Consider the following 23125-nt stretch of genomic DNA (forward strand, 5'->3'; position numbering starts at 1 on the left):
AAACTTTTCCTGAATTACACACAATAAAATTTACATTTTTCATTCTGTATATACTTTTATATGTATAGTCTCCCTGAATAGAATATAAGTAGCTTGAGGCAGAGCCTTTTATTTTTGTCTTTTTCTCTCCAGCAGCTGAGTAGTACTTAACAAATGTCTGATATAGTAGGAATTTAATAAATGCTTATTGATTAAGAGGCCGTAGGCCATTCAACCTACTGCAACATCAAGGGTGACTGAAGTCCTAGGCATAAAGATAACATAATTTTTTAAAATTCTTTTCTGACATTTTGCAATTCAGATTCTCTGTTTCCCCAACCTTCTTTCCCAGGATGGTAAATGGTCTGTTATAGCTTATATCAGTGCTTTCATGCAATATATATTTTCATATTCCCCATGCCATGACAGAAGACATACATCATACATAGAGTAAAAAAAAATGTCATGAAGGAAATACATTGAAAGATGGCATGCTTTGCCATGAAAGAAGATGCATGCTTTGATCTTCAATCTAGATTTCAACAGTTCCTTCTTTGGCTTTAGATAGCATTATTTTAACCTCTGGGGTTATCTTGGGGCCTTGTTTTGCTGATAATAGTTTAGTCCTTCCCAGCTGATCATCATATATTTCTTCTGCCACTGTACATACACTGTCCTGGTTCTGCTCACTTCACTTTGCAGTTGTTCATTTAAGTCTTACCAGGTTTTTGTTTTTGTTTTTTTAAACCCTTAACTTCTGTGTATTGGCTCCTTGGTGGAAGAGTAGTAAGGGTGGGCAATGGGGGTCAAGTGACTTGCCCAGGGTCACACAGCTGGGAAGTGTCTTGAGGCCGGATTTGAACTTAGGACCTCCTGTCTCTAGGCCTGACTCTCAATCCACTGAGCTACCCAGCTGCCCCGCTTACCAGGGTTTTTTGAACTCATCATGCTTGCCACTTATGGTGCAATATAGAACCATATAGCCATTCCCTAAGTGATGAACACCCACTCAGTTTCCAGTTCTTTGCCACTACAAAGAGAGCTGCTAAAAGTAGTTTTGTGCAAGTAGGTTCTTTTCCCCAAGTCACATGCATTTTAATATTACTCTACGTCCTTGTTGCAATGCTAAAGCTAAATTCTGAGTAAAAAATATATAGCAATGAACCTGGACTTTATCTACCATTATAAACTGTTAGAAGCTGTCGATTTTTGCTACCTAAGTAGTCTAGTCTATTGCTGATCCAGCTGATCCAGAAAGATCACTGTTGAAAGGCCTTGTGAAAGAGACAACAAATCTGGCTTTTAGTTTTTCTCCCTTTTTTTGGGAACTAGACCAAGGAACCTATTAGGTATGTGGTGTGGTCTCTTTGTCTAGGTATCCCAAATGTTAATTTCTGATCTTCTTTATATATGTTACATATCTCCTTATATATATATATATATATATATATATATATATAGTATATATTCTGATCTCATATACACACACACACACACACACACACACACACACACACACACTTTATATATCCAGCCCCCTTTACAATGGTCTAACCTGAGGATAGGAGGAAACACAAAGCTGAATAGCCACATTACATTCTGTGTCGTTAGAGATGCATACATACATTTTTTTTTTTAATTTCAAGACCTTACTCTAAGATTTCATTATGGTGATTAGACTCATCAGGTAGGGGTCAGTGTTAATCTTGTTCCTATTGACACCTTGGGATCTATTGTGGTATCCACATAGCAATATTAGAATTACCGAACTGAGTCAGAACAATGGTTCCTTTATCCAGCATTTAATTTCTGATAGGATTGCTAGGAGACATATTACATAAGAACAGGGTAGTGTGACATCATCCCTTACTTTCCTGTAATAGCCTAAAATTGTAAGTTCATGAAACAGCATAAGTAAATGAAAATTAAATATTGATGGAGTACCTAGGTGGCATGCGGTTGGAGCCCTGGCCTGGAGTCAAGAAAGACTTGAGTTTAAATCTAGTCCCACATATTTCTGTTACTTACCTCATGGCATTCTTGTGAAAATCAAATGAGGTAATATTTTAAAGCACTTATAGTGCCTGGAACAGAGTAGGTACTTAATAACTGCTTATTCTCTTCCCTAATGGAGGGCTCTTAAATAGATACTAATAACCAAGTTTTAAATAGAACTGTGGTATATTCCCAGATCAGAAGGCATGGAGGTTTATTTCTAAGCATCTTTTAAATTTCAGTTATCTCTAAAGAATGTTCTTTTAATCCAGGATGTTTTTAACCTGGAATCTGCTGACTTATTTTTAAAAAAATATTCTGATAACTATTTTTCAATATAATTAGCTTCTGTTGAAATTCTATATGTTTTATGAATTTAAGAACATTTTGAGAAGGGGTCCATATACAGACTCTTACCAGTTGTTACCTAAGTGATTCATAATTCAAAAAATGCAAAAAAATTAAGAACCTCCTTTAGTCTAGCAAGTTCTCTCAATAGAGAACGTTAATTTTTGTACTATTCTTCCTTAAAAACCTCAAGTGGCTTTTTTTGAAAGATAAGGCATTCATTTAATTAAATCTCTGCTTTTTTTAAGGCAATATTCATCTAGACTTATTTTTGTGCAAAGTAAAATGTATAAGTTTTCTTATATCCAGCTTTATGACCCTGCCACCATCCTAACAAATTGTCTTTCACTTGGTCCCAATGACTCTAGTACTCCTTCTAGCAGATAAATTTTTCTAGAAACCACTTTTATCATGTCACTCCTGTTTGAGAATCTACATAAACTCACCATTGAATTATGTGAATCTCTTTTGCCTGTATTACTAGATTTTCTGTAATTCAACTCCATTCTTCCTATTCATCCTTAACTCTTGTTTCAGACGGGTCTGCATCTACACTGTTACTTTTAACTACACTGTTACTTTAACCTAGAATGTCCTCTAATCAGGAAGGTAAAAGTTTAGATTTTTCTTTCAACCCTTTTGGGCTATATTACCATGGGCAAAATTATATAACCTCTCTTAAGCCTCAGTTTTATCATTAAAAACAGGAATAACAATACTTTTGGTACTTAACTCAGAGTTGTTATGGATAATTGCAAGTGAGATATGTAACGTACTTCTGCAAACTTCAGTGTGCTATTTATTATCATTATGATTATACATTTTAAATTTATATAGTTATTTGCCATTTATAAATGGCTTTTGTGTTCTCATTTGATCTTCATAGCCATTCTTCATGAAAATAGGTAAGACTTCATTATCCCTATTTTTTTTTCAGAAAGGGGAACACAGATTTTATGACTTGACAAAGGCAACCTAAGTACTCAGAGAACAAGAGCCAGAATTACATGTTTGGATTTTCATTCTACAGCTGTACCATGATACTGGCCCAGCTGAAGTCTTCCTTCTTCCAGGAAGCCTTTTTGTATTTTCTCTGTCCATGTTAATCTTTTATTTGAATTTTTTAAACACTTTTATTATCTATACCATGCACCCTAGAAATAAATCATATACTATCTGGTGTTTTTTCCAGTTTTCTTATCTTAGTTTTGTCTACTCAGTTGTATTAGAAGCTCCATGAGGAAATACTATGACTTTATACTACTTTTGCATCTTCCATAGAACTTAGCATAGGACATGACATTAGCTGCTTCATAAATTAGAGTTGAATTGTCTATAAATGGTTCATAGATAGAGCCAATGTGTAGTTGTTATAGGAGACTGAATTGGTTTCTGTATTAGGAAAAACCTTCAAGCTGGCCAACAATAAAACATTGTTATTGCAGTCTTCTTTACTTAAATATTTCCAGCAGCACTTCATTATGATTCTTTCATTCCTTCATAGGAAATTCAACTTAGATGAATTCTAAGGCTCCTTTCCTATCTGATTCTACATTTTTATCTGCCCACAGAATATTTCCATTTTTATGCCCCATCATCACCTATCCACAATTAATCAAAAACTGAACAAAGCCTTTCCTCTTCCCTTCTCACCACTGACTTTTCATAACCATTTTCCTCCTCCCCCAGATTTGAAACCTTGATGTCATCTTTTGCTCTTCCCTTACTTTTATCTTTATTTTTCTTCTTTTAAGTGTCTCTCATTTGGCCTGTCCTTCAAATTTACACTGATAACCATTCAATGCTAAGTCCTTGTCTCTTCAGGTGGGGATTATTGAGAGACTTATCTCCAATCTTTCCCTGCTTTTAAGATGGCCAAATTAGTCATCTGATCTCATTCCTACATAAGATATAGTGGGCCTAGCCTTTTTCTATTAAATCATCAGTCATTTCTTCATTTTTCTATATGGTTATTTAAGTCCTTTTTTTTTATATTTCACAATATGAACTTCTTTCATTCATAACAGCTTCTCTTACACTCTATCTTCCCTCTCCAATATATATTCTTTCTGACTACCCAAAACCACTTTAATTCTTCAAGACCTAAGTCAAATATCACCTCTTTCATGAAGCCTTCCCTAGCCCAGTGATCATACTTTTTTCCCTTAAACTCCTGTGACATTATTTATGCTTAAGATCATAGGACTTTAAAAGTCTTTGAATCTAACTTCATTTTACACTTGAAGAAACTGAGGCTCAATGAGTAAGTGTTTCGCCCAGTGTTGCATAGGTAGTATCTGAACAACAATTGAACTCGAGTCTTCCCAACTCCAAAGCCAGTACTCTCCACAATGGTGATGCCACTTCACTTAAATCTCTACAGTATTTCAAGGAATTATGAAAGTGTCCTAGGCAAAAAAATTGAAGGCCTCAAGGGTCAGCATACATAGAATTTCTCTGCCTCCTTTGTGACTTTTGAAAAGAAAAGAATATTTGGGAAATAAAAAACTACTAGGAGTAGGTTACAGCGTATAAAATTTAAGACCATAGTTTAAAATAAATGTAATATATCCCATAAAAACTAGGAAGAATAGGCAGAGACTTCCCACTTAGATCAAGAAACTCGACCTGAAAATGGAAGGGGAAGGGAAGAAAAATATCTAAATTAAATTCTAGAAGATATTAAGTAGAAAGTAGAAAGATTATTAGTGGTAGAAGTGGTGCCTATTAATTTATAGGAATAATTAACTGGGAGGGAGAGTGGATTGCTGCTTTAGATGTCTTTCAGTTTACAGAATTTTGAGTCATAAACAAAATGTACTTGAGATTTTCATTCTAGATTCAGCTCAATAGTGGGACCAAGACTTGGGGAGACAAGTGCTTATAAATATAGTATCAGTGGAAGGTTCTCTTGTTCAAAAGAATGCTGATATATTACTATCAAGAAAACCGATACCTTTTGTGTAAATCTTCTAAGTGGGGGAGCATGGTGGAATATGAATGGGTGAGCATAGAAGTTATATCATTGTGGGGAATATAACATCAACCACCCAACCAGAAGATAGTTTCTTATACAGATCACAAAACTGGTTATTAAACATGATCATCTGCTGAAAATCTTACTCCCCTAAAGGCAGAACAGATGGTAAATACTTGACTTGCCAATGGTTTTACCTTTTAGAAGCTAGAAACAGCAGTGAGAGAAGCTTTACTGGGAGCAATGGGAGCCATGAGATAAAATGAACAGTTACTATTAGCCAAAGAAAGGAAACTGAATAGAGTCAAGACATTGCCTTTGACTTATTTAGTAAAAGCAGATTTCAAAATCTACAGAAGCATGACATAAAATAAAAGAGAAAAAAGAATATAAAAGAGAAGCTAGCTCCAGACAGATGAGAGTCTCTCAAAATCAAATTCTGGATAAAAATCAGAAATGATACCCATGTAAAAGAAATTGAGGAGACATCAAAAAAAGCTGATAAATTCTAATGGTTTCAGGCTCAAAAAGGAAATCTACAGAAAGTGGAAGCAGTGGAATGTAATCAAAGAAGACAATGGCTTTGTAGCTCTAAGAGTAATGTCAGGAAGGCAAAAACCTGTGACTTTAAAAGTATCATAATAACCTGAAACTTAAAAATGTATTTTGTTTTTTAAGGCCTTATTTGTTATTCCAAGGTAAGTCTAAGAGAGACTCATTACTTTGAGCCAAATGGAGGTCAAGTTAAGAAATGACAGAAAAAGTAGAATGATCTTCATACTGGAAAGGGTAGAATATTAAAGGTGAATCGAATCTTTTAAGATTTGGGGAAAAGCTTAGAATTTGGCAACTCTTGTGTTTTAATCTCCTGTGGGATAAATTATAGGCATGGATGTACTGAAAAGGCTTGTGTATGGAATAGCTGAACTATCATAAATAGTCTTTAAAGAATTTTGAAAAACAAAACTTGACATTGACAGGTCTACTAGTTTGGTAGATCAGGAGGGAAACAAGCATTTATGAAGTGCCTACTATGTGCCAGATGATATGCTAAGCAATGTTGTAAGTACACTTAATCTGGATTTCAGCATGGCATTTAAAAACATTTTAAGATACTCTTCTAGGCATTCTGTATTGGAGTTGGGCATTGTTTTAATATACTACAGTTAGGCAGACTCATAATTAATAGAATGCCTGTACCCAAAGAACGTTAATCAGCAGATCCAAGTGTTCCTGGAAGGCTATTACTGGTAGTATGTTCCATCAATCTAGCTTAAGCTCTTTTGCTCAACACTTTTATTATTAGTCACTTTTTATTAGTAAAGAGCTTGATAGTGGCATATACTTATACCTGAAGATGATACAGCACTGACCAGAAAAGTTATTTAGTTGAGTGACAGTCAGGAGCTAAAAAACCCTAGTCATCTCTAGTAAGCTGAAAAATTCAATAAATGTGAGATCCTTCTCATTCAGAATATTTAGATACAAAATAGGAGAGATGACTAAATGGCATTTCATTTTTGGGGAAAAGTACTTGGAAGATTTAATTGAATTCAAACTCACTTTGAATCAACAGTGTGTTGGAGCTACCAAAAAAAATTTAATTAATAGAAATATTTAATAGGTTGTAATCCCTACTGTATACTTTGCACTGATCAGAACTCTTCTGCGATGAAAGAGATAAACTAGAAAAAATTTAGAGAAGTCACAAAAATGTGAAGAGTTAATCATGTTATTAGAGAATTAGTTCATGGAACTGTCATGGTATTTAGCATGGAGAAAAGGAAGAGGGTTAAAATGAGAAGGAAGAGAAGACGCTAATTGTCTTGAAATACTTGTCGTGTGGGAGAAGATTTTATTTATTCTGTGAGTAATTGGACTAGTGAATGGAAGTTAGAAGATAATAGATAGTTAAAAACACAAGGAAGAACTTTATAATTAAAACAGTTTTATACAAATAAAATGCTATTATGGATTCTTTATGTTCAATCAAAGACTTGACTACTTGCTATAAATAATGTTGAGTGGGAATGAACTTAACTGACTTCTGAAGTCCCTTGTAGTTTTTGGAGCCTGTAATTTTGCTATATACTTGATACTGGCTTAAAAAGTTTAGCTTTTGAGGGCAGCTCAAATGGATTGAGTGGATTGAGAGCCAGGCCTAAAAGACGGGAGGTTCTAGGTTCAAATCTAGCTTCAGACACTTCCTAGCTGTGTGAACCTGGGCAAGTCACTTAACCCCCGATGCCTAGCCCTTACTGCTCTTTTACCTTAGAACCAATACACAGTATTGATTTTCTAAGACAGAAGGTAAAGTTAAAAAAAAAAAAAATTTAGCTTTTACCAGCTTAAGCTCCTTGAAGACAATGACATACATTTTTTCTGTCATAAAATTCTTCTCTCTACTTTCCTATCCCCCTTAATATAAGAAGTCCATCTATAAATCTATTGAAATGAAGCAAACTAAGCCTAGTAATGACAAGTCAGATTATCCATATCTAATGGAATTTATATTTCTTTCAGTGGGCATTCCTACAATTAAATGGTGTGGGGCAGAAGGGGACTATAATGTCATGGTGATGGAGCTATTGGGACCAAGCCTTGAAGATCTCTTCAATTTCTGCTCAAGAAAATTCAGTCTGAAAACTGTCCTGCTACTTGCTGACCAGATGGTAAGGAATTATTTTTCATGGAAATAATTAGGTGCAAGCATATAGTAGACATTTAATAAATTTATGTTATTGGTTGGTTGTTGATTTTAGAACATAGATTTTGGTTTTTTGTTTTTCATCATTGCAAGCAACATTTAGGGGAAAGTAATAAATACTCTGAATTGATAATGAGCAAAATACTCAATAAATTAATTCTATATTTCTCTATCCTGCTAATAGTTTTAACACTAGCAAAATTTACTCAAATTGCATAGGATCTGTCCCATTGTGATCAAATTTTTCATTCAGATTAATCTTTACTGAAACTTCAATACTAATTCTTCATTAAGGTCATGTTATTATTACATGATTTACATTAAAATCCTCTTTGATGCCTCAACATTTATGGAGATGACCCTGGGTTCTTCTAGGTCATGCCAGGAAAATGCAAGCTCTGGCAGGCCTTATCAAAATGGAAGGACTTCAAATGTGGGCATGCTGTGTTGTCCAAGGACTAGTCTAGTAAAGTTCAGAGAGACTCATCACTAGAAGGTTGACCACCAGATGACTCTTGCTCAGTGGTGGGCAAACTACAGCCTGCAGGCCACATGCAAGCCCCTGAAATGTTCTATCCTTTATTCCTAATCTGACAAATACAATGAGTAGGATACAATACAATGAAACTTCGAAAGAGTTGCCTTAGAAACAGACTGACAGATGAGCATTTCCTTTCCTTTGGCCCCCTCTTTAAAAAGTTTGCCCATCACTGCTCTTGGCCATAGCAACAGTCAGTCAAGATGGGAAAGAATTGGAATCTGCATTGGTGAAAGAAAATACTCCAAACTGAAAGCAAGGAGCGAGAGAGCATGGTACTGTACAGTAAAATTAACATAGGTATTATTTTGTAGTGGGATTCTCTCTCTGCTTCTTGTGTTTTGTTGTTATTATATAGAAATGATCCTTCCCTTCCCCAAACCACAGAAGGCATTATTCAGCAAAATGTATATAGATTATATCCTTTATGTTTCTACTTCTCAGTTCATTCTATGGAGGTGAACATTCACAAGTTATTCTTCAGATGCTAAATCTGTAGCTGTATAAATGTTCTCTTCATTATCTCATATAGTTCTTTCCATGTTTTAAAAAAATGCAATCTGCTCATTGTTTCTTATACCACAGTAGTAATCTGTCACAATCATACTACAATTTGTTCAGCTATTTCCCAGTTAATGACATCCCTTTGATTTCCAGTTCTTTGCCACCACAATAGAAATTGTAAATATTTTGGAACATATAGATTCTTTTCCTTTTCCCCTGATTTCTTGGAAAATAGACCCGTCAATAGTTTTGCTGGATGTAAGGCTATATCACAGTTTATAGCTTTCTGAGCAAAATTCCAAATTGCTTAGATCAGCTCACAGTTTCACCAACAGTGTATTAGTGTCCTCACTTTTCCACATCTCCTCCATTTGTCATTTTCCCATTTTATCTGATTTCATTGGTGTTTTGTTTTGCATTTCCCTAATCAGTAGTGATTTAGAGCATTTTTTCATGTATCTATACCTATTTATAAATTGGAGGATGGCTTAGTCCCATAAAAATTGACAAAAGATGTGTATTTTAGATATGAGACATTTGAGAGACAGTGACATGTTTTTCTCAATTTTCTGTTTTCCCTCTATATTTATTTTATTTGTACAAACCTATTTCAATTTAATGCACTCAAAATTATCTATTTTATAGTCTCAGTGCTTTTCATCTCATATTTACTCATAAATTCCTCTCCTATCCATAAATCTCCCAGTTAATGTATTCCTTGTTCTTCTAATTTTCTTATGATGTCTCCTTTTATGTCTAGATCATCGTGTATCCATTTTGATCTTATCTTAATGAATGGTGCAAGATGGTGCTAGTCAATGCTGTTGATTTTTTTTTTAAACCTTTACCTTTCATCTTAGAATAAATACTGTGTATTAGTTCCAAGGCAGAAGAGTGGTAGGGGCTAGGCAATGGGGGTTAAGTGATTTGCTCAGGGTCCCACAGCTAGGAAGTGTCTGAGGTCAGATTTGAACCCAGGACCTCCCATCTCTGGGCCTGGCTCTCAATCCACTTAGCTATCTAGCTGCCCCTATGTTGTTGATTTTTGAGGATTTCCTTTGTAGCCTGCTATTTCATCAAAGCTATTAATTATCTCAGTATCTTTGCTGATTCCCAGGGATTTTCCAAGTAAATCATTGTATAATCAGTAACTGGGAATACTTGTATCTCCTTTTTACCTGTCTTTATACCTTTAATTTTCTTCTCTTGACTTAGAACTGTTAACTAGTATTTCAAGAACTGTATCAGATAATAGTTGGGAGAGCAAACATCCTTTTATTGGAAAAGTTTCTAATATTTGCCTATTGTGTATGATACTTGCTTTTAGTTTTAGATAGATGGTTTTTATGATATTAAAGAAAGGTCCCTCTGTGCTTATACTTTGTAAGGTTTTTAGCATAAGTGATATCAGAGGGTTTTTCTGCATCTATTGAGATTCCTGTGATTTGGGATGTTTTGATTTTTAATGCGATTAATCATGTTGATTGTTTTGTTTTCTTTTGTTTTTTAATGTTAAACCATCATTAACATCCCTGCTATAAATCCTGCTTGGTCATAATGAATAATTATTGGGCAGACTTTTGTTTAAAACTTTCATGTCATTGTTCATTAAAGGTATTGGCCTATAGTTTTCTATTTTCCTGGTTTTCATATTAGAACTATCTTTGTTTCATAAAAGAATTCTAGTAAAATGTCTTGTTTCTTATTTTTGAGAATAATTTGTGAAATAATTGGGTTCTAATTGTTCTTTAAAAGTTTGAATAGACTATAAAGCAGTAATCATCAAAATAATCTGGTACTAAGATATAGAAGGGTGGATCAATGGAATAGACTAGGGGTAAATGACTTCAACAACTTAGTGTTTGAGAAACCCAAAGATTAAGAACTCATTATTTGACAAAAAATGCTGGGAAAATTGGAAAACAGTATGGGAAAAATTAAGTATAGATCAATATCTCACAGCCTATGCCAAGATACAGTCAAAATGGTATATGATTTAGACATAAAGGGTAATATAAATAAATTCGGGGGTATAAAAGGGAATCTAGGTTCTCTTTGAGTTCACATTTGTGAAAAGGGAATCTTTTGTTCTCTTTGCCTAGTTGGAGTTAACACTTTGGTTGGCAATAACTTTGAATATACACAAGCTTGAACTAGGTGGAAGAGCTCACAAACCATTTAGAGAATTCACACTCTACCTAGTGCTAGGTGAGAAGCCAGCAAGATACTTGAAGAGTTCCACTAGAAACTTGTTCACACCCTCAGAAAGTGTGAACCCTTTTGATGAGTATTCACCCCTGGAAGGTGTGGACTAATTCCCACAAACACTGCCCCTGGGCAGGGCTGGACAGTTTGGTAACTTTGATTGACCACAGGGGCAGGAACAGAAACCACCATAAAAGCCATGAAATACTTGGGTTGAGGCAATCTTGTAAAGTTGAGTCTAGTGGAAAGTGAACTCTAAGAAGAGAGTCACTCCAAGAAAGAAGGTTGGCTCAAAGAAGAAAGTCTCAGGAGTCACCTTCAGCTTCAGTCATTGTCTTGACCTGCCTCTTGGAGGAGGGAACTTGGGGGTGAGTGGATAGCTGGTTTTTCCTTTCCTGTCTTCTGGAAATAGTTTAATTCTGATTGAAGGTTAACAAGTCTTGCCTGAGCCAAACACTGGAATGATATTTAGTTAGATAGGTTAACGTCTTTTCTACCCTTTTGCATTTCTCTGCTTTCGCCTCTTTTATAAATAAAAGATTTATAATTTTCATATATTTAGCCAAACCATTAATTTTAACACTTATAGGGGATTTTACCTGTCAGATCTATGGAGAAGGGAAGAATTTATGACCAAACAAGGGACAGAACATTTCTAGATATAAAATGAATAATTTTGATTATATTAAAGTAAAAGGCTTTTGTACAAATAAAACCAATGCAACCAAGATTAGAAAGGAAACAATGAACTGGGAAAAATTTTTATAACATTTATCTGATAAAGGTCTCATTTCTCAAATATATAAAGAATTAAATCAAATTTATAAGTATACAAGTCATTCCTCATTTGACAAATGGTCAAAGTATATGAATAGGCAGTTTTCAGATGAAATCAAAGTTTACATGAAAAAATGTTCTTAAATCCCTCTTGATTAGAGAAATGCAAATTAAAACAACTCTGAGGTATCATTTCACACCTATCAGATTGGCCAATATATATAGTAAAGGAAAATAATAAATGTTGGAGGAGATGTGGCAAAATTGGGACACTAATGCTTGCTGCTGGCAATTTGGAACTATGCCCAAAGGACTATAAAACGATGCATACCCTTTGATTAGTATTACCACTACCAGGGTATATTCTAGACAGATAAAAATGTTTATAGCAGCTCTTTTTGTGGTGACAAAGAATTTGAAATTAAAGGGATGTTCATCAATTGGGAAATGGCTGAACAAATTGTATATGATGGTGATGGAATATTACTGTGCTGTAAATAATTATTAAAAGGGTGACTTCATAAAGAGCTGGAAAGACCTTAATGGACTGATGAAGAACCAGGAAAACATTGTTTATAGTAATAGCAATATTGTGGAATGATCAACTATGATAGATTTAGCTATTATCAGCAATACTGTGATCCAGGACAATTATGAGCCACTTAATGTCAAAGAATGCTATTCACCTTCAGAAAAAGAACTGTTGGAGTCAGAATGCAAATGAAAGTATATGATTTTCCACTTGTTTATTTGGGTTTATGTTTTGGGGTTTTGGTTTCATAAGATTACTCATTTGCAAAAATGAACAATAGGGAAATGTTTTGCATCATAATACATGTATAACCCTGATTGAGTTGCCTGCCAACCCCAGGATGAGGAAGGGAAAAGGAGAAAGGGGAGACAAGTTCAATCATATAATTTAGGAAAACTTGTGTGGAAATTTGTTAATGCGTGTGATTGGTTATCTATCTTATCTATATTTTTTTAATTACCAATATTACCAAATTACCAATAAAAATACCAATATATAAAATTACCCATAAATATTACCTATATATAAATTTAAAAAATAAAACAAAACAAAAAGTTTGAATAGAATTCTACATCAGGTCCTGGTATTTTTCCGTTTGGTAATTTACAACAAAGTCTTATTTCCTTTTCTGATATCAGGTTATTTAAGATTTTATATTTTTTAAGGTATTCCTCTATTTTGTGTTCTGAGTTTTGTTAGCATATATGAATTATGAATTCTCTTCTCTGTTTGTTGGGATTTCAATATTTACTTTTCTCTACTTGTTTTAGACTTGTTTACTTTTGGGCTTTATAAGTTAAAAATACATATTTAGATCATCAATCCTCTCCTTTTCTATTTTGTAAATGTATGTTTTTGAGAATATGATTTTTCCCTTGAGACTCCTCCCACCCACCCCCATTTGCTTCGACTCTTCTTCCCTTGAGGATAGGATATGTGTATTTTTAAAGCATTAATTCCCCTAGATCACACCCAGCATTCTTTAGTGGAATCCCCCTTCACAACACCAAAGCAAAGCCTCCTTTCTTCCCTTCCTCCCTTTTTACCCCTTTCCCCCTCTTCCCTGCCTACATCTTGCAGGCTTTTCTCATTCTGAGGCCAGAGTTACCTTCCCTTCATTGCCAGCCCTTTATTTGACCCTTGGCCCATCATACATTCCTCTCTATTCCCCACTTCCTCCTCCTTGTGTATGTTCTCATGTTGTAATGTAGTTCTACAAAAAACATTGATTCGACTATAGGAAGGCAGGGTTGTCACCAAGTGCTCTCCATAATGCCTCAGACCTGCCTTACCTCTTCACTGTTAACCTCCACCAGACTTCCTAACTGCATTTCCTTGTGTAGATTTAGGAAAAATTCTCTTACTGATCTTCTTGGCTGTTATTCTGTTGCCATCTTTAGCTGCTCTATTTATTTATTCCATCTGCATTTCTGTTGTTTGGAATGTTAAAGAAGCAAAGAATCCTGCAAGTTCTAGTTTTCTTTCTAAAGACTTCTCCATTATTTAATGCCCATCTTTTTTTTTTTCCATTTATAGTTAAGCTCAGATTTGTAGAGTAGGCCACCCTAGCCTACATTCTGAGCTCTATTGCTCTTCAAAATCCAGTATTCCATTCCCTCTTAGTTTTCTGATAGATGCAGAATAGCCTTTCATTATTAGAATGTCTTTTCCCTTTTGATTTTGTAAATTCTTTAAATAAAAATAGTGTTTAGAACTTGTTTTTTAATTGAATTGTTCAGTTTAGTCACTGTGTCTTAGAGTTTGTAAAAGCCTTAGGTTTTTTTGGTTTTTGTTTTCTGGAGGTGATCTACAAATTATTTCAATGGACATTTCATTTTCTACATCTAGAAGTTCTGGGTAATTTTTTTGTTTTTATTATGTTCTTCTGGGTGTTAATTGGGAAAAAACACAGAACGATTAAATGTCAGAAAAAGCAAATATTTAATTAAGGAAAGGAGTTTAGCAATAAAATTAGGCTTCCTCACTGAGCTTATGTGCTATCAACCCACCCAGAGTCCCAGACCCTGGCAGCTCTGGTCACCAAACTCCTGGGAGTGCCACCATGCTAGCTGACAATTCCAAAGGGCCATTAAAGTGAAAAGCTTAAAAACCTTTCTAGGGGGAACTTAGGGACTGAGGATGAGAGGGATATTAGAACTCCTATTTTCCTTTACAATGGTAACAAAGGAAAATAGGAGTTCTAATAACTGTGAGGGGCTGATGCTTTACCATGGACACAAAAAAGGAAAATCCAGCCTAGGGCTGGGCTACCTTGGTGTAAAGAATTTTGGCCTACTAGGGGAGAAACTTTTGGGACAAAAGAGATACTTAACACTTTATGGGATTAGCCCTCCCCACCTAAACTACTTTGTTAGTCTGAGACTCTGAGATTGGATTTTCCCCTGAGGGAGAAACTAGTGACTAGGTCAAATTTAGGGCTTTTCGCCTTTAAGCTAACCTTACTAGGTGATTTTTCTGTATATTTGTATTCCCCTTCTATTGTTCTATCATTTTGGGGGGCGCAATTTGCCATTTTGCCCATTTTTGCTATGTAGTCCACAAATTCTGTTTCTCATTTCTCTTTTGAACCTCTCAGAAACAGTGTGTTGTATTCCATGTTTTCCTCACATTCTGCATTGTTTTCTGTCTCATATGTTGGATCATTCTTTTTGTTTTGCAGTATAATTCATAGATGATTGAACTCATTTACTAGATCTGGAGGCCTAGTTTCCTTCTGTTGTTAAGTGATTTCCTTGTTGATGTATCTGCTTATGCTCAAGACTTTTGAGAGTTCTTCTTCCCAAGATCTTTGGAAATTTTAGACCTCCCCCACTCTTTATTTTTCCCTACTACACATTTTCTGGCTCTGTCTTGAGGGCTGGATCTCCAAGTTTCATCAGCCCAGAATTCTGTCTTAAGTGACTTTTGGCTAAGAAGAACATACTTTAAAATAGATGTTGAGGTCTTTCCTCAGGCTTAATGGAATGCTGCATATTGCTTCACCTGGTATCCTGCCTACTCTCTGTTCTTCAGTTCTCTGGCCTAATACCAGCAATTCAGGAATTGCTGTGCTGGTGCTATGGAATTGTCCACCCTGGCATTGGCAGTCCCAGCAGGTCAGAACTTTGCAGTGTTCATGCTGCAGAGTTGTCTGCTTCTGCTGCAAAGGTGGCAGCATCCAGCACACTTTTGCTCCTAAAGGTCTGCTGTAGCACTTCCTATGGTGGAGTGAACTTTGGCAGCCTGGAGCCAGAATCTCTAAGGCAACAGAGAAGGAGGGGTGGAGTCCCTAGAGTGGAAGTAGATTTTATTGCAAGCCCTTAAGTAAGCTGCTTTGCTACTAGTAATGTGAGAAGTAGGGGAGGAATACTAAGTACATTTAGTGTCAATGACCATCATGAGTTTTTATTTTTTACTTTCTTTTGGATTGTATGTGCCCTAGACCATGGAGACAACTGAAGTTTTGTCTTTGGCACATAATTTCTGTTTTGGAGATGTTTGAGAGGTTGTAGGGATGAGAGAAAATCCATCTCGTTGCTCACATCTTGATCATCTCTTTTTACTTCTTGTTTATAGATTAGTCGGATTGAATACATTCATTCAAAGAACTTCATCCACCGAGATGTGAAGCCGGATAATTTTCTTATGGGACTGGGAAAAAAGGGTAACCTGGTCTACATCATAGACTTTGGCTTGGCCAAGAAGTACCGGGATGCTAGGACCCATCAGCACATACCCTATCGTGAGAATAAAAACCTCACAGGAACTGCTCGCTATGCCTCCATCAACACTCATCTTGGAATTGGTGAGCCTGTGTGTAGTATTTTCCTCTACCTAGAAAACTAGGAGTCACTGATCCCAAGAGAGCCTTCTAGACTACTCATCTCAAATCTGGAAATGTAATAGCTACTAATGTGTGTTCTTGGGAGTCATCAGAATGTGCAACCTTCAAATTTTATGGATCCAGTGACCATTATTAAATCCCTGTGATATATAGGTTGTAGCTTCTGAGTGATTGAATTGAAAGCATTTTATAGGGCTGGTAACTGGTTTCTTTTTATTTGCAATCAGTTATGGTGTTATTTTTCCAAGTGTTAGTTGGATTAATTTAAGAGAAAAATGGTAATTTATTATAAATCCAAAGCATCTAAGAAGTTCCCTTGGAATTTTTAACAGATTTTTCTTTTCTCCAAAATGACGTGGTTGTTTGCTTTGTGAATTTTTAACTTTTTTAAAAAAATACAGTGAATAGGGGCAGGTAGCACAATGAAGCCAGGCTTGACTTGAGAAGACTTGGGCTAAAATTTGACCTTAGACATTTAGCCCCATTTGCATAGCCTTTGCCCTTCTGTCTTAGAGTTGTTACTAAGATGCAAAGTAAGGATTTTTTTAAGAATACAGTGAATGAATACCTATTGCCATATTATCATGCTTTCCTTTCTTTTCAGAACAATCTCGAAGGGATGACTTGGAGTCCCTGGGCTATGTGCTGATGTACTTCAATTTGGGCTCCCTCCCTTGGCAGGGGCTGAAGGCTGCTACCAAGAGACAAAAATATGAAAGAATTAGTGAAAAGAAAATGTCCACTCCCATTGAAGTGTTATGTAAAGGCTACCCTTGTAAGTCTCTATTTCATCTGACCTTTTGGTTGGAGATGAACAAGTTTGAGTCTTTGGGGGGGAGTCTACCTTTTCCACACTGTTAAATTTCACTTGTCAAATTATGAGAATGTTCTGTCACTATATTCTACAGAACAAATGTAATCCAATAATAAGAAAATGGTAATAGGTCTACTTCTCAGCACCTCCATTTTTGACAGTCCTTAGAAGAAGGATTGTGGAAGGAAACTTTTGTAAAGTGGCAGGCAGATAATCCTTTTCACACTCTTTCCTTATCCTCCTTACCCAGTGAGGTTTTTACCTAGTACTTTGGCCTTGTCTTTTATATGGTTAGCATTCTATTCATACTAGCCTTGCCTCTTATTTCACTTACCACTGAAATAATTCTTCTTTCAGCTCCTGATGCTATTGTTCAATTAACTTTTCTTTGTATTCTTCATCTGGGCTTTCCCAGAATATATATACCTTTATAGTCCTTTATAGTAGCAGAGCTTCCCAAAATAAATTTCCTTCTGGAATCTTAAGTTCCAGAACAATGATGGATAGCTCAGATTTCATCTGTGTTTTAGATCATAGTTCTGTTTTTTCTGTTTAGAACAGTGGAAGATAAATAAATGCAAGCAAACTGTAGGAGGAAAATTGTACTAAAACTCAAGGTTTCCATACCATGAATACAGCTTTGAGTTTTTCATTGTTTTGCAGCTGAATTTGCCACATACCTGAATTTCTGTCGTTCGTTGCGTTTTGATGACAAACCTGACTATTCCTACCTGAGACAGCTCTTCAGGAACCTGTTCCATCGCCAGGGTTTTTCCTATGACTATGTGTTTGACTGGAACATGCTCAAATTTGTAAGTACCATTGTCATTCCTTTTAAAGCTTTTAAAGAGTTTATGAATAGGATTGTAATTTTGAGAATGAGTTATTTTCCTATTTTCTGTCTTATAAAGTCATCTGGATGATTATGTGATCCTGGTAACATTGAAATGCTAGAGTAAAAGGGGAAAGACATTGGGATCTTTCAAGTAGTTATGCTGCACATGGCTGTTTCCTGGCAGCCTAGATACGTGCTATAGGTAATCATGACAATTCAGCCCCAATAAATAGAGTAATGGGTCTTGGGAATTGTGTTCCTGTCCCAGGTCCTATCCAAGTATTGCCTTACATCTTTCAATGGAGTTTTTGCTCCCTTTGGCCACTGTCTGTTTATTCCTTTTTTTTTTTTTTTTTTTTTTTTAAACAATACTGTTTATTGGTTCCAAGACAGAAGACTGATAAAGGCCAGGCATTTGGGTCACCCAGCTAAGAAGTGACTGAGGTCAGATTTGAACCTAGGACCTCCGGTCTCTATGCCTGGCTCTCAGTCCACTGAGCCACCCAACTGCCTCCTTGTTTATTCCTTTTGTAAATCTCAGTGCCACACTCTCCTGCTTATCGATAACCTCTGACCTTTTCTCTCCCTCTGACAGTACTGGGTCAGTGATGCTTGGTACAGAACTAGAATTCAGGCTTAAGATGATTTCCTACTTCCTCTTTATTAAGAATTAATTCCACTCAGTTATCAACTCAGAACAGAAATTGAAACCCTTCCAGAGTGACGAAATCTACAGCCTACAGAGTCAAACCTCTTCCTCAAAGACTACACAAAAACAGGAAGCCTTAGAATAACTTTGCAGGATGAAAAAGTGTGAACCAATAATGTGAAGAGTATTTTGCCTCAGATTTTGAGATCAATTTTATTTTTGTCCAATTTAAGCAATCTGGGGAGAGTCAGAATCACTGTTACAGTGATCCTTGAAAGAGAATAAAGAATGGAAGAGATGCCTTGGGCCTGGAGAGAGGGCCAAATGTACTGATTTTTTTTTTTTTGAGGGAGGAATAGAGTTGGAATCTAGTGTTAGCAATTTCAGTTCCTGGAAAATTTGGATATTATTATTAAAGAAGTACTTTGTAAATATATTGAAAGGTGAGTTGTAACCAACAAGAGCCAGCATAGCTTCATCAAAAACAATTGTGTCAATAAAATAAAAAAGTTCTGACAATAACTGAACTGGAAGATGAAGATGTTAAAGAAATAGTAGGTGCATTTGACAAAGCTGTTCCTGTTGTGCCTGTGAAAATGGAGAGATCTGATATAGATATATCTCGTGTGTGTGTGTGTGTGTGTGTGTGTGTGTGTGTGTGTGTGTGTGTGTGTGTGTTCGTGTTCAGGTGGAGATGAGATTGTTCAATGCCCATAGTCGCTCTCGTCAGCTTGGAAGAAGGTCTTTATTGAAGTGCATTAGAGATCCTGTCTTTTGCCCTGGTCTACTCATCCTTTTTTTAAAAAATCAATGACCTGTAAATGAAGGTACACTTATTTAATTTTCAGATGATATTATGGTAGAGGGGACAGATAACAAATTGGATGCAAGAATCAGCATTCAGAAAGATCTTCACAGACTAGAATAGTAATAGGCTGAACCAAATAATATAATTTAGGGGGAAATAGGCTATATTTTCATTTTTTAAAAAAATCAACTTCATATATCTAAAATAGGGAAGACATGGCAATATTCACATGAAAAAGAAACCAAAGATTTTTATAACCCGTATGCACAATATAAGTTAATATATGGCAGTCAAGAAATCAAAAGCTGTCTGGGGATAGATTATGAGAGGCCTAGAGTCCTGGGCAGAGAAATTGCATCCTCTGTTCTTCTCTCTGTATTCAGTATAATATTCTATATTGAGTATCCCATCTTAAGATAGAGATAGGAGAGGTGAAGGCAACCAAGTAGTTGTTGGGCATTAAAATCTTGCCAAATGAGAATTACTTGGAGGAGAATTACCTGGCTAAGATACTTAGTCAAGAGAAGAGCAGATACTTGGAAAAACCATAGGAGACATCTTCAGATATCCAAAAGAGTGCCAGGTAGAAGAAAAATTCAACTTGTTCTCATTCTTGGCCTCATGGGCAAAATTAGGGTCAGTGGGTAGAATTTGCAAAGAAATATATTTCAATTTAATATAAGGAAGGGCTTGCTTTCCAACAATTAGAGAATCAAAAATAATGTTCCAAATACTCCCAACTAGAGCTTCCCTCTTAGGCTTTTTAGGTGAAAACTAATGAATACTTTGGGGGAGGGCATATTATAGAGAGAGTTGTGGTTTCTTTTTGGTTCTGTGAAGAAATATATATAGGTATATATACTATAGGTATGGTTCCCATTATTTCACTTCATTTCTCAAGAAAATGGCCATGGGGATTTAGAAACCTGGAGGAAGCTTCAGAACCAAGAAAATGGAAATCTTCCTTATGTGCTTGAACATACTTGTTGATTCTTCTGCTCTACTCAGAATTTGGATTCCCAGAATTTTCTCTTGCCTTTGAAGTCACCTGTAACTTTTCTCCCTGTGCTGTTTTCTATCAAGGATATTTATTAGTCCTCAATAATTGGTTGACTAAGGATATCATAGCTTAAGTATCTAAAATGAAATGTGTACAAAAATACTTGATAAACCTAGAACACACTTTGGTGGTGCCCTAGTGGTAAAAAATAACAACATAGAAATGTACCCATGGCTTCGTGATTTGGTCCATTTTCTTAATTGTGTGTAGCAAAACCAGCTGAATTGTGAATGGAGCCACATGCGTCCACATCCATCTTCACCTGGCGTAATCTCTTTTAGTGATAGTACTTTGCCTTTTTTGTTCTACTTAACCTGAACACACACACAACCCAAATGTATTTTACTTAATAACATCTCTCTCTTACCCTTTGGCCTGATACTACCAACTCAGATGTTCTGTACTTTAGCAACATTTAGTTTCATACCTATTTTGCCTTTCTACACCCCCCACGTCCCCCCATACCCTTTCTTTTGAATATAGCTTGGCTTTTGGAAATCTATTTCTTCCTTTACTATCTTACTTCTACCTCCCCAAAAACATCACATCACAATACATGGACATTTTGTCTGATTTGCAGGCATATGTGGAAATAAGGGGGGGTGGGGATATATAATCAATAGTTTTATAGGGCTTGAGGGAGCTTTTAAAGTTTTTACCTTGTCTGCATGATTGCTAGATAGTTTCTCTTACTTAGGAAGGAAGAAAATAACCATTTATTAAGCACCTGGTATGTGGGTTAAATGTTTTATAAATATATAACCTTAGAAGATAGGTGCTGTTATCCCCAGTTTTCAGTTGAGGAAACAGGCAAAGAGAAGACTTCAGATGGGAACACACAACTAATAAGTGTCTGAGTTTGAATTTGAACTCAAGTCTTCTTGACTCCCAGCTCAGCAAGCATTCTATATACTGAGTCATCCAGCTGCCTGTAGGCAATTTAGCAGGATTCTGCCCTTTTGAGGACACTAAATAAGTCTCCTAACCTTTTCTGTTTTATTGTTACTCTCACAGTCTTTGCCCCCAAATGTAGCTGAATGTTTTCTTGCATCGCCAAATAATTATAAAGGGATCTTGATAAAATTGGTACTAAGCCAGGTCTGATCATGTTGACTTTCTTCAGGGTGCCAGCCGAGCAGCTGATGATGCCGAAAGGGAACGCCGGGATCGAGAGGAGCGATTAAGACACTCCCGAAATCCAACTACTCGAGGTCTCCCTTCCACCGCATCAGGCCGCCTAAGGGGAACACAAGATGTAGCTCCTCCCACTCCCCTCACCCCTACCTCACATACTGGTAAGTGAGCCTATAAAAACTGCTTTCCATAGGCCTTTTTCATCTGGTAGGATTTTTGTTTGTTTGTTTTTCTATTTAACTCTTTTTAAGGGAGTAGATGAACCATGTCTTAGATTTAGAACTTGTGAGATCTTTTCCTAGCTCAGGCTCTAATTAATTCTGGGACCCTAATATAACCCTCTTTTACCCAAGTATGTAACTTAGTTGTACAACAGCTCCAATGACAGCATGCTTGCATGGGTTCTGGATAATGCACAATGCTCCAGCACTTTCCCAGTCACCAGTGGAGCAAAGCAGGGCTGTGTGCTTGCTATCATGCTTTTTATATTTTCCGTGATGTTGTCAGATGGCTTCAATGAGGATTAAATGGTATCAAGTTACCTACAGTAACAGATGGTAAATTATTTTACTTGAAAAGGCTAGGGGACAGTATATGCCACAGTGGATATAGTGCCAGGGCCTGGAGGTGGGAGATCCTGGGTTCAGATGTGGCTTCAGATACTTCCCAGCTGAATCCCGTTTGCCTAGCCTTTGCTCTTCTGTCTTAGAATTTTTAACTAAGACAGAAATAAAGGTGGCTTGTTTGTTTATTTGTTTTTAAAGAAAAGCCAAGACTAAAATATGGGGACACAGAGGGGTCATTGCATGACTTTCTTTGAAGATGATTGTGTATTCAGTGTAGCCTCTGAGACTGAAATGCAACAGAGAGTGGATTGATTCTGTTACTTGCACTAATTTTTTTTTTAAGAAAAATTTTCCATGGTTACGTGATTCATGTTCTTACTTTCCCTTCACCACCTCCAAAGCACCCCCCATAGCCAATGCGCATTTCCACTGGTTTTAATATGTGTCATCAATGTATCAAGACCTATTTCCATATTATTGATAGTTGCATTGGTATGGTAGTTTCGAGTCTACAACCCCAATCATGTCCACATCAACCCATATATGTTCAAGAAATTGTTTTTCTTCTGTGTTTCCACTCCTGTAGTTCTTCCTTTGAATGTGGGTACCGTTCTTTTCCATAAGTCCCTCAGAATTGTCCTGGGTCATTGCATTGCTGTTAACTTGCACTAATTTTGACCTGACAGTTAACACAATTTTCCAATAACCAGCAGTGCATCATCTATACTTGGAACCATCAGTTATAGCAAATGGACTCTTTGAATGTTGTGGATAAGTTCACTTACTTTGGCAGCAGTATACTTTCCAGGGATGTCTGCATAGATGATGAAGTTGAGAGATATATATATCCAGA

General features: G+C 36.1%; 1 protein-coding gene across 3 annotated transcripts in view; it reads left to right on the forward strand.

Moving 5' to 3' along the window:
* CSNK1D (casein kinase 1 delta) overlaps positions 1-23125 on the forward strand; it is a 62062-nt gene that overhangs the window by 15402 nt on the left and 23535 nt on the right. For all 3 annotated transcript variants that reach the window (XM_044676326.1, XM_044676324.1, XM_044676325.1), the window contains exons 3-7: positions 7823-7971; positions 16139-16367; positions 17011-17181; positions 17884-18032; positions 21696-21867. In XM_044676326.1, the coding sequence (XP_044532261.1) occupies positions 7823-7971; positions 16139-16367; positions 17011-17181; positions 17884-18032; positions 21696-21867 (870 nt within the window). The remainder of the gene's footprint in view (positions 1-7822; positions 7972-16138; positions 16368-17010; positions 17182-17883; positions 18033-21695; positions 21868-23125) is intronic.

Source organism: Gracilinanus agilis, chromosome 4 (genome assembly GCF_016433145.1).
Source record: "Gracilinanus agilis isolate LMUSP501 chromosome 4, AgileGrace, whole genome shotgun sequence".
In the NCBI taxonomy this organism is placed as follows: domain Eukaryota; kingdom Metazoa; phylum Chordata; class Mammalia; order Didelphimorphia; family Didelphidae; genus Gracilinanus; species Gracilinanus agilis.